Below are 12,814 nucleotides of genomic sequence, written 5' to 3' on the forward strand. Positions count from 1 at the left end.
CTGAATGAGATCTACTGACTTACATAGAATCAGATGAACTAGTCATGGAATCATATGGCTCACATTTTTAAGGACAGTCTCTCTGTCAGAGGAGTGTGAGTGTGTGTGTGTGTGCATGCACGCATACACGCATACACATATAAACACATATACACACTGTCGAATAATGGGCATGAATAATTGACTAATACTTGCTCTCCTTTCTTCCAGTCCTCAACTCAAGTCTCCCTGATACTCCTTCTACAGAAGCTTCCCCAGTAAAGGAACGTGGTAAGTTTTTGTATATCCTTGCCTTCGTGTCATGCTATAGCAATTTTTTCCCTTCTGATCCGATTACCTTTTGAACTTCCCTGGTTCATAAGAGACAAGACCAAGTATTCCTGGAATTGTAGGGCTCATATTTTTAATGAGAGTCTCTCCTGTCTCTCTTTGGGTAGATTTTATATAGGTGTGTGTGTATATACAAACAAACTTTCGCATACATATATATCATGACAAATAAATAGGCATGAACAGTTGACTAATACTTGCTCTCATTTCTTCTAGAGTCCTCTGCTACTAATACCACAAAAGTTTGTCTGAAAGCTGAAAGCAGTAAGTTCTTGTATATATTTGCCTTTATGCCATGCTATAGCATTTTTTTCCTCTGGATAAACTTAACTTTTGGACTCCCTTGGTTTAAGGTAGAAAAACAAGAATGGCTGCATTTTGCAGAATAGAGTGATACTTTACATTAATCCATGTCTTCCTAGGAGTCATTGTAACACAGTAAATGCTGGTTTGGGGATGACATGGCTATAAATTAGACCATGCAGTGATAGGCTCTGAATTATGCCAATAACGGACTTCATTCATTTGTGTGGCTTTTTTTGTTGTTGTTTCTACTGACTGAAGAATATGTAATATGAAGGTGCTTCTAGATTTTTTTTGAAGACTTTGGTCCTTGCTAGTAGCTAATAACATGAACTGACTGTACTGAGAGCTTCCAATATAGAAGTCATTGTGCTGTGTGTTGCATGCAATTTCTTGTTTAATTCTTATGATGCTTCTACGAGGTGGCACAATATATTTTCCCCATTTTATAGACGAGGACAATGAGCTAAAATTAATTAAGTCCCTGGCACTATGCCACACAGCTGGATCTGCGGTTTTAATCCGCCCATCTGAATCCAGAGTTCAGACACTTCATTCAATTCTCTCTTGTTCCTCTACAATTTAGTCCTAGAGCAAGAAACCTCAGAGCCAAGGCGCTGAGACATGACGGACACATGGTGGGGGGTGGGTAAGAGCATGGGTTTCACAGTATCCCAGACTGGACTTGACCCCAGTTCTTTTAATGATCAATTGCATAAAGATGGGTAAATTACTTAATTTTCTGAGCAACACTTTCCTCATCTGCCAAGCAGGAATAATTAAACCTAACAGTTATTGAAGAGATAAGGTCAACTTATGTGGAACGTCTAGTGTAGGGTTTCTGATTTAACCGACACAGAATAAGTACCAGTTTCTGGCCCTTTCTTGCTACATGTGTACAAAGAAAGTAACTAGAAGCATTGGCTTTAGCCCTGCTGATCTTCCCTCCATTTCCAATATCAAGAGGTCCCTGGACCTCAGCTAACACCTCACCTGACCAAGGTCAAGGAGTTATGAGCACATCTCCTCTGCGATCCCTTTCCACAACAAGTGCTAATGATTCTGTAGCTCTGACTGTATGAAGATAAGTCACGTAAAAGGGAAATTTCCACAAGAAGACACACAGCCTAGTGGTTCATTGAATAGCCAGTCTGGCTCACCGTCATTGTCGTTAATTATTTCTTGACATCATATATTTCTCGCCAAACTTCAAAGTGCAATTATCCTATAGCCTCATAGCCACAATGAGAGACTTTTAGGAAGGACAGGTGAGTGAGCCATGACCTCCTAAAACTTTGGAGACTTTGGATTAACCACTCTCTTCCATTTTATATGAAGCCCTCTTTACTCAACCCTCCCACTCTCCTGACCGTGAACACCACCGAATTTCCATGGATTGTACCCTTCGTAGGAATCTCATTGCATGCACAACATGTAATGGTTCAAATGCTTTTGAATCGGGATTCCACTTTACATCTAGGGTGAAGTGTTTGATATCTGGGCTATTAATTGCACTTGGAGAAGCAGAATTACAGAAGTGAGTAATTGCAGAAGTGTGTAAAGAACACTAAGAGTATGTTCTTTAAAGTCATGGTGCTGGGATTGAAATATGGCTTCTGGTACTTAGTGAATGCATGATGTCAGGCAAGTAATTTCTCTCTCTGTCCTCAGTTTATGTGTAAAATGGGAATGAAAATAATAATCTCATAGTTTATTATAAAAATTAAATAACAGTAAAGATTTGTATGCAAAGCTCTCAGAACAAGCATTTGTCATTTGGTTAGTGGTTAATGAATATTAGCTACTATTATCTCTTAGAGACATGGTGAGGGTAAAGAGTCGATAAAAATCTATTTACCAGGGCCAGCCCAGTGGTGCAGCGATTAAGTTCACACGTTCCACTTTAGCCCAGAGTTCGCCGGTTCGGATCCCAGGTGCAGCCATGCCGTGGCAGGCATCCCACATAAAATAGAGGAAGATGGGCACAGATGTTAGCTCAGGGCCAGTCTTCCTCAGCAAAAAGAGGAGAATTGGCGGGAGATGTTAGCTCAGCACTAATCTTCCTCAAAAAAAAAAAAAAAACTATTTACTACAAAGCCTTTTTTCCCATTAGACTCATTCATTAAAAACACAACCTTATTTTTTGCATTTTGGAATGTTCTAAGTGAATTTGGCAAAGGTTGTTGATTGACATGACCTGTAAACTGGATTCTGTGTTGTCTTGTTGCTGTCTGTGGTGGTGGAGGGGGTAGATGTTTACTTTTGGGTTTTGGTGGTATGGCGTTTCACTGCAATGCAGGTCATCAGAAATAGAGAACCGTGACCACCCTCCATTGATATGTCCCATCGTTTCAAAAGAACAGTTGAAACTAATCATATGACTTCTCTTAGACACTGTGCAGATGCAGCTCACCAGCACCTCTGCCTATTACACCTACCTCCTCCTACTCGTCAAGAGCGCGGTCTACCTTGCCATCATTGCCCTCTGCCTGTTTAGGAGAGCAGCGGTCTGTGGCGATGGAAAGAGTTCGTAACAGATGGTGGCACAATGAAGTCAACATTTATTCATCATTTTTTTGTCCCTGGAATTGTCTCCTGAGCATCAAGCTGGGCTTTCTCTCTGGGTTAGTGTTATGTCAGTTCACATGTGTACTTTTCTGTTACGCCATTATTTTGTGATGGTTTTTCAAACCGCTTGAAACAGAAACATTTTTTCTGTAACAGCAATGAATTCTGCCATTACTTAGTGGCAGGGCCATGGGTCGTCCTTTAGCACCACTCTCTGAATGATCTCCATCAGCTCCTCCAGCCACCCGAATAACCACGCCTTCCGAGTAGAGACAGCATGCAGCTCTAGTCACATCCTGTAGGGCCACGTAACCAGATGACCACCTTGAATCCTTCCATTTTACACATCCTGAAGCCACCATGGCTGTTAGTTGAATTCTGTATTTTGTTTTTCATTATAGGCACAATAAAAAAAGCCAAAAGTCTACATTTGTCTGTGTGTACTTGAATTTGATGAAATCTAACTGAAAATCCAAGGTAAGAAGCAGCATGACACCTGAGCCATCAAATCCAGTGTTGGCTGTGATGATGGTCAATACCACAGCTGTAATTATTTCCCTGAGATAGTGGTCATGACGCTTTCTTTGGGGCACTGGCTTCAAGAGGAGCCACAGTCAAATGGAGGCACCCAGGTTACTTCTCTTTCAAGTCACCAGATTCACACTCATTTGGTCTGGGACCTTCCGATGGCATCAGTATAACATCTAGCATGACTTGCACTGCATGTGCCCAGCTCTACACTAGTGTTTCACAAGCACTCTGTTTCCTGGTCCTCACAGTAACCCCACAAAACATAGACTCACACCAAAAGGCTTCACAGTAGAGAGGTTAAGCCCCTGGACTCTGAACCCCCAGTGCCTGGGTTTGAATCCTGGGTCTGATATTAGCCTCTGTGTGACCTCAGGCAAGCTATTTGAACTCTCTGTGCCATCACTTCCTCATCTGTAGAATGGAGTTGCAGAACCTTTTCTCCTGGAGTTGTTGGATTAGATAAGTTAATAATGCCTGGTACTGGCACGTCCTCAACAGCATTAGCATCCACTGTTGGCACTTCTACTTTTGAATAGTAGATCCACAGACACACAAAAGCACTGACAGTCATCTCTAATCTTATTTCCTCGCAGAGAGGTTAGATGTGGCTGGAATAGGGACTCAGAGAGTTTCTGCTATGACCCAGAGGATCCCAATAATCCTCGAGAGCCCCCAGGGGTAGGTACAATTATAGTCCACAGTGTATAGATTTGGAGAGATTAAGTTCTTGCTCAAGGTCACTATTTTGCAAGTAATAGTCATTTAGAGCCAGGTCACTCTGAAGTCAGAGCTGGTATCTTCTTACCTACTATCAGGTGGCTTTCCCTTCACCCACTGTCCACCGGGCAAAACAAAACAAACAAAACCTGCACAGCTTCTCTACTAAAGGCATCCTCCAAGGGGTCAGTGAGAATTCTCTTAAGGACTTCTGTGTGCATCTGTGTTTTCTCCTCATGTATTTACTCTATTATTAACATAATTACTCCCTTTGTTATCAACAGTATGGAAATCCTACTTTGTTCTGAGAGCCTGTGTCTTAGATTTGCAGCTGCTTTTTGGGGGCTGCTAATGAAATGGACTGAGAGTCTCGGGCAGAGCAGGCCCGTTGGTGGTGCTCTCTGGGTGCACCATTCTGACGCCCCAGCTCCTCCCCTAGACGGAATGGGCCTGGAGGTCCTCAGAATCACCTGTGGAAGCCTCTGGTAGGTTCAGGTGCATTTCTAGGGTTGGATGCACATTATACATCCTTTTTGGTCCAGTAATTTTCCACCCCAGCATGATTGCCATGTAGTGTGGCAGGAGAAACACTGGCCTAGAGGTCACACCTCACACCCCATAGTAAGAGCCTCGGCTCCTTGGTCTGCCTCTAACTAGCTGTGTCATTTGTTCTTGACCATGCCACATTGTCTAAGTTTACCCAGCTTTAGAAGAAAGTGTTCAAATTAAATAATATCAGGTTTCTAATGCAATTTACAAATTCAGTGATTACCATCTGAATGAAGAAATAATAGCAAATGCTGGTATGGTGCTTACTGGTACTGGGCTAAGTACACGTTAACTTCTTTAACTCTCACAAGAATCCTGTGAGACATGTACAGTTATCTCTGTTTTATAGATGGGGAAACAGGCAGAGAGGGGTAAAGAAGTCCGCTTAGTTAGACAGCTGATAAGAAGCAGAGCTGGGATTTGAACCCAGCAGCCTGGCTGCAGGAGCTCTGCTCTTAAATTCTACATTATTTGCTACTAGAGTAGAAGCAGGTCACTTTAGTTTGAACTAAAACAGGAAAATTGCCCTCCTTATTAGGCTAAGAGTTGGGGAAGAAGACTGCCTCTTCAACTGTCCACACTTCCTCTTCTTGCTCCTATGCTGTTCGGACAATCTGAGGGTCATAGGCCAATCCGCCACACGATTTTTATGCTGGGAAGACTTTTATACGCTGACCTCCACCCACCAATAGGGCTTCTGTGACTAAAGTCCATGGCACTGGGTTGGATAAAATGAATACCAGAACAACAGGATGCATCCACAGGTGTGCAACGGAAAACTAGGCAAAGATTTACACAATTCCACATAAAAACACTCATGTCTCAATAGTCTATAGAGCAAGAGTCTCCATCCACTTCTCAGCTGTAACAGAGGGAAGCCTCAAAGCAACAACTATCAGAATTTCCACCTTATAAACTCTCCCTACTCTTTTGGAGTTTTTTTCCTCAGAGACTTCATTTTTTGAAGGCTTTCTGTCAATCACACAGGTCTTAATTGAGTAATATTTGATTTCTTCTTTATATTAGTCAAAGTCCCATGTAACTGCCAATTAGAAAATCTGAGTAATAAGGGATAACCAAAGATACTACACCAACATGATACAGTTCACCCAAAAGGCTAGAAACTCAATATTTTCATCAGTCATGAAATCTTATCTGGGTAAATGCATGGACTCTGTCAAGTTCTACTAAGCTGTTTTGCTTGATTACTATCTTTTCTTTGTTTGAATAACAACAAGCACCTACCACTTAGTGAGCATCAGGAATTCTGCTAGGCAGTTTGCATGCTTTATGTCTAATGCTCTCACTGTACCACATACGGGTATCATGCTCATATCACTGAGGAGAAGACTAGGTCCCAGAGAAGCTAAGAAATATGTCCAAGAGTAAACACAGAGTAATGCCCGAGTCCACATGACTTCAGGTCTGCCTGACTTAAGACCTGCTGCTCTAGCCATTATACCAGTGGCTCTTTCCTGGGAGCTTTTAAAATCCACTGAGGCCCAGACTTCATCACAGGACAGGATATCTTTTAAAATCTCCTTTATTAATTCTAATGTGCACCAGAGTGGAGGTCGGCAAATGACTGAAAGAGCTCCTGAGCTCCAGCGCTGCTGTCCCAGATCACGTTGAGGAGCCATCACAGAGCCCATCACACAAGTGTGAGATGCAGCTACACTTTACATGCTGCAACCCGAAAAGTGTTCTAATCATTTGACCCATCAATTTCCTAAGGAAACGAAAGGTATGTACCGAGATTTATGTGCAAGGATCTTCATTTACTGTAGCATCTTTTATAGCAGCCCCAAATCAACCAAAATTTGCAAGAAGAAACTAAAAAATAAACTAAAAGATGACGTATGATTGTCTACTATGCATCTTCCAAAAATGTAGATTGTTTAAGGAAATGGAAAGTTAATCAGGAAGTATTGGAAAAATAATATGCATAGCCTAACCCAATAAAAATTGTTAGCCAATACCTTCACATGATTCAAAAATCAAAACACTCTAAAAAATGCATTGAGATCTTGCTTCAACCACTGTCCCTATCTCCCCACTTCTTGCAGGTCATACTTTTGTTTCTTGTGCATCCTTCCAGTTTTTATTTATGCAAATATGAATGTACACATATAAATACATATACCTGTATATATATATTCTTATTTCCCTGTTTTTTACACAGAGGTAGTGAACGATATACATTATTCTGCACTTCTCTTTTCCCTTAAACATCCTACAGCTCTTTTCACGTCAGTGTAGAGGGACACTGAGATGGCTGCATGATATTTCACTGGTGAATGTCAACACCTTATACAGTCAGCTTCCTGTGATAGACCAGTGGCTCATTTCCGGTCTTCTGCTCTATAAGAAATGCTGAAATTACAACATTGTTTTCTCTCACTTTGAACCTGTGTGTTGGGTATTTTGATAGGTATTTCCAACTTGCCCACAATCGAGAGAGCGCCATTTTGTACTTCTACCACCGTGTTGGCGAATGCCAAGAGTGTGCCTCAGGTCTTTCTAATCGGACAGGTGAAAAGTAGTATCTCAATACTGCTTTAATTTACTTTTCTCTTACTCTGAGTGAGGAGAAGCATCTTTTCATATATTGAAAGTTATATCTCTATTTCTGTGAATATTTGTTCCCGTCCTTTGACCATTTCTTCTACTGAGTAAAAAGACCAACATGTATCACACTCATTTGTATGCGTCTCTGTACTTCTGCAATCATAGGCATAAAACAACACGTTCAATTTATGGTAGAGGGTGAAAAAAATAATAAGAGACTGTATATTTTTGTATTTTCTCTAACTAATCCCTTTAAAGTAAAAACTTCCATATGTTACAATTAAAACAATATCTCATTTAAAATTGGCAAAATTTTTTGTTTGCTTCTATACAATCAGCTTCAGTTTCTGTGAAACATGTTCTTTTTGGAAACCAAGTAGAGATTCCCATCTGGAAACAGAATAAGACCCAACAGATAGAAGAAAGATTAATAGATCTACTCCTCGATCCCGATGAATCTGAGGAGATTCTCTAGGCCAAATATCTGGCCCTCTCCTTAAAGACCTGGAACTATATCTATATTGGGAAAGAGTAGAAGCAAAGAGGGGAAACCTGCAAATCACTGAGAGCTTTGCACAGCTGACTTTACTGCCAGGCGCTACTAGGCAGTGTCTCCAGTGGTTTCCAACTTCTGAGCAACTTCCTCCCGCACTGGGCCTGGGCTGCCCTGAATGAGGGGTCACAGAGAGCAAGAGCACAGGTGGTGGTGGAGGGCATAGCCTGGGTGGCGGGAGGGGGCTGGTGTGGCTGCTGGTGTGTTATTTTCTCAGGCTTCTTTTGTTTACACGCTCTGTCAAATGTGGTTGATTCGTGGAAAATGCTCAAAGCTAAACCCACCCTTACTGGTGGGGTTGTGCAAGTAGTGGCTAGGGTGTCAAAAGATAAATTAAGGAGAGTTAAACCATAACGAGTTTTGCTCATTTTCAAAAGGTCACAGCTAATGGGAGGAAAATATCCATCTATACACACATGCGATTGCTGTCAAACACACTCTTAGGCTGTGGTCGGGGGTTCCCTGCTTCTTATATACAGCGTTTACTCCAGTTAGCCACATTGTGAGCTGGGAGTCTTATGCCAAGGACTGTTGAGATGCCTCATCTCAGTCCACTCTCATGACCCTGTTTTGAAGGAAAGAGCAGACAGAACACCCTGGAGCACTAAGATCATCCTAACAGTCCACAAAGTATCTGAGCTCTTCCATGTTATTCGATTTACTGAGGCTGGTAGTTTTGGTTTCATTTTCTGAGTGTGGACAGAGTGACATAGTCCTGTGCCTGTGAACCTGGTAGCAAGGATTTACTGTAAATGAGGGCAACAGTGATATGCTTTTTCCCTCACAAGAACACAGAGACACAGAGGCCCTGAGTTCAACAGTGTAATTGAATGTCATATACTGAATCAGATAAATCCCTCTAAAATGAGTCAGAGTCAACCCGAGCAAGGCTTAACAGAGGACACTGACATCAGATAAAAGTGTCATTCGGTTCAATTAGAAGAGGGTTGTTCAGCAATGTGAGCTTAAAGAGCAAATGTCCGCACTCCCACCCACCCAAGCATGGGAGAGAGTGGGTGCCCAGGCCCACGGACGCAATCTGTCCATCTCAGTGGAAGTGGAGCTCTATCGTTGAGATCAATGCCTTAGGCTTTCACAGCCTGACCTCACGGAACATTGAAATCATTCACTCCATTCTTCTCAGGGCTCTGAGAGCCAACTTCTGGGTGAGCCTTGGCTTCCTGTGAGGATGGGCTGCATCTGCTGGTTGAGCCCAGCAAGTCTGGAGGAGAGCTCTTTCTCAGGTTAAATTAATACACTGACATCCTGCTTAGGCATCATCTGCGGGCTTGGGCACCTACTCTCTTGGTGTCCACTCTTGAGACAGGACATTCTCACTGTGGTAACACCATTGAGTTCCTGAAGTTTTAGTTCCACAGCAGACCCTGGAGCTGTTCCTCATTCCTTTCTCCTTCATGGGAAGCTCTTCCGGTTAGGACCCAGCCTGTCAGTGAACTTTCCAGTTACATTTCTGTCATTTGGCCCATTCTTAGAACAAACACAGGTGGAGTTGATGTGATCTGCACAAATGGCCAGTTTCCACCCAAAACAGCACCATTTCCACTACATACAAATGAGTTTTTCTTGAATGACCCAATGGATAATGGAAGAAAACTACAGACAGGCTGCTTTCCTGTGAAGCATTGAGGTGAATGTACATGTTTTAAAAAATAGTTCACCATAGGCTTTAGTTCGTTTTAATTCAAATTAGTTAAACACAAAAGGAAAATGATGGCAATGATTTCATAGCGTGGGTCCAAAATAGGAGTACTCAGCCTATTTCAGAACCATAGTTTAGGGGAAAGATACTATTTAATGAAAAAAGTAATAGAAAATGTCTACTGACTTTTTTTATGTATTCACAGTCCCTCCTTGTCCTCTCTTTGTAATTCAAACACATTTCGCCAAATCCATAATGCAAGACAAGATAAATAAACATAATATTTTTGATATGTTGGATTTTTATTACTTTTTTAAATTGTACAAAGAGCCCGTGTACATGAGTTATAAAACAGAAGGGAAGTCTAGGGTGTTCAAAAAGAAAAAAAAAAAATCTGAAACATGAAACAAAAATATTCCATTCTGCAACTCAAAATAAAAAGATACTTTGCTTCCTAAAACAATTTTATTCTAATATATTAGGAAGTCTCTTGATTAGGAATGCAGCACAAGACTTTTCGGCAACTATTCATTAACAGATCAGACTCAGTTTCATTGATTACAAGACAGATCGTTCCATTATCTTACCAGCCACAGGCAGGCCACTGAATGTACGTGGATGTGGGACAGTGTCTGTGATGTATGACAACAAATAAATTTTTTATTAGCTGTTCAGTGAAGTCAGCAGTCGAGGTCAGCATTTCAGCCTTCAATAGGGAGACTCCATCTCCAGTCCTTATTTTCCTCCGGTGACTTTCAATGGGAGTTTTTCACACCAAAACAGAGGTAACACAAAAATATTTGAGATGCAGTGTAAAGGCAAAATGCTACATTTGCCTTAGGAATTCACAACAACGTCTGTGTCCTGAAGATGAGCTGTGTTACAGACACTTAAAGGACCCTGGGTGTGGCCACACAGAATTTATTTAAGGAGTTTTAGAAGAGGATCTCCTATTCACATGCCCACACTGTTGCTTCACGTCCAACCACTGCTGTGGGAAGAAGGGGCCGTAGCGTGTCGGGTGCTTCTGCTGCGGGCACGGGGCCTCCACCCACCACGACTCCGGCCACCTCTGCTTCTCCACGACTCCGAGTCCATCCACGACCTCTCCCTTCTGTGACTAAACAATTAGACAGAGTCGCTGCTGCTACAGTTGACTTCAGTTTATTTGCTTGTCTCTCTGAGGATGAACTATTTCCTGTGATGACCTGAAGGGATTCACCCACGTGCCCACCTTGAAGCCCAGCACGAGCTGCTGCTCTGACGATCACGTCCTTCATCTCTGAGGCTCCAGAGCACTTGAGAGACATCCCAGTGCAGGGCTGGCGCAAACCCTGGACACAGACTGGGTGGGCCTGAGTCCCAGCTCTGCCACTTGCTCTCTGTGTGACCTTGGAGAAGTTACTCACCCACTCTGGCCTCACTTGCTTCAGGTGTAAATGGAGACAGTAACAGGACCACATCTCATAGGACTGCGACCCCACAGCTCACTAAGTTAGGGTTTGTGGATAAACATCTGACAAGGAGACATTCTGACTAAGTCAAGAATAATGAACTCATGCTCATTCTTTGGGAATTTGGAACTCATAGGTATTTTTCCGACTTCACAAATATATACCTATACAGAAAATATTAAGAAATGTTACTTTAATAAAATGTAACTGATAAATTCATGTAAATATGACAAATCTGGCTATATACTTGTACTCATATTCTTTGAATTTTACTTTGAATCTACTCAAAGAAAATGCTCCATATTTAACTACTTTGTTGTTACAGTTTCATTTTCAAAGACTTCCTTTAACAAAAATGGCACTCCTAGTTCTACAAGTGGTGTTTCAGTGTCCTGCTTTTCTTCAGCTTCTTCAGATCCTACACGGTAGGGAAGGGGGAGGAGAAAAAGCATCGCATTCCAGTAAAGTGAGAAACGATTTCTTCAAAATTACAACATATATGCATAACATTTTAAATGAGAGATGCATATGTTTAATCCTCAAGAGATTTAGGTTAACAAAACTAACTATAAGATAAAGTTTTACTTTCTTTGAAGAGGAAAGCCTTTAAAATAGGATCTATCACTCACACTAATCTGTGAAAATGGATTCACTTACGTACGTCTAAAATTATTCATCTAGACCAAGAATTATTATCCACTGCTATTTCTCCTCCACAACTTTGCTAAAATGCTTGCATATGTCTTTCAAGTGCAAATAACTTTGAGCTTTGGTACAAATAATTTAATATACATATTTTTTAAATTGCTGTCCCCAGTGACCGATGCCAGATGGTCAATCTCATGACTGTTGCCAGAGAACACTGCCACAACCATTCTGGGTCACTACCTCGTGAGCCTTATCTTATTCGTGCATTTGTCCAAGTCATTTCACCCTGGAATTGTTTCCTTAGGAAATATCCATGTGGAAACAATAACACTTGTTTTCCATTATGTAAATTACCTCTCTAAAAATTAGGAAGAGGTTTAAATGTCTGAGAATAGAGGAAAACTTAAATAATTATATTTCCAGTAAACATCTTACATCAACTTAAAAATATATTTACAGTTTATAAAAACATGGAAAATACATGTGCTATAAAGCTAAAGCAAATATGTAATAAATGAAACTGCAGGTACTGTAAGATCATAGTCGATAAAAATAAAAAACTAAATATAAATGTGTAAATCGGAAAGACTAAAAGAAAATAACCTGGTGGCTTACATAGATTTCCAGAGAGTCCAAAATTTCTACAGTAAACTGAAACTGACATTTAATTCTTAGACTATAAATAACATGAGCAGTGTGACCACCATTGTGTTAATTACAAACACAAACTAGAAGGAAAGAAACTAAACTGTCACACTGATGTTACTGAGTCGTGTGAAGGACCGGGGATCTTTATTTTTGTCTTTCCACATTTGTATAAAAAGCTTGCATTACTCTCACAATCAGGGAAGTGAATACAAAGGAGCGGTGAGAAGACCGAGGCAGCAGGTCAGGGATGTGACCTCCTCACGCTCAGCAGCAGCCTGCCTCCCG

General features: G+C 41.3%; 1 gene segment (V, D, J or C); it reads left to right on the top strand.

Moving 5' to 3' along the window:
• The window catches only part of LOC106825199 (T-cell receptor gamma chain C region C10.5-like), a 49,312-nt gene extending 45,686 nt beyond the window's left edge, over positions 1-3,626 (top strand). Inside the window, 3 exon segments of the C gene segment in view lie at positions 211-270; positions 547-594; positions 3,025-3,626. Coding sequence covers positions 211-270; positions 547-594; positions 3,025-3,167 — 251 coding nt within the window.
• Positions 3,627-12,814: the final 9,188 nt, after the last annotated feature.

This window comes from Equus asinus, chromosome 1, assembly GCF_041296235.1.
Source record: "Equus asinus isolate D_3611 breed Donkey chromosome 1, EquAss-T2T_v2, whole genome shotgun sequence".
Classification (NCBI taxonomy): domain Eukaryota; kingdom Metazoa; phylum Chordata; class Mammalia; order Perissodactyla; family Equidae; genus Equus; species Equus asinus.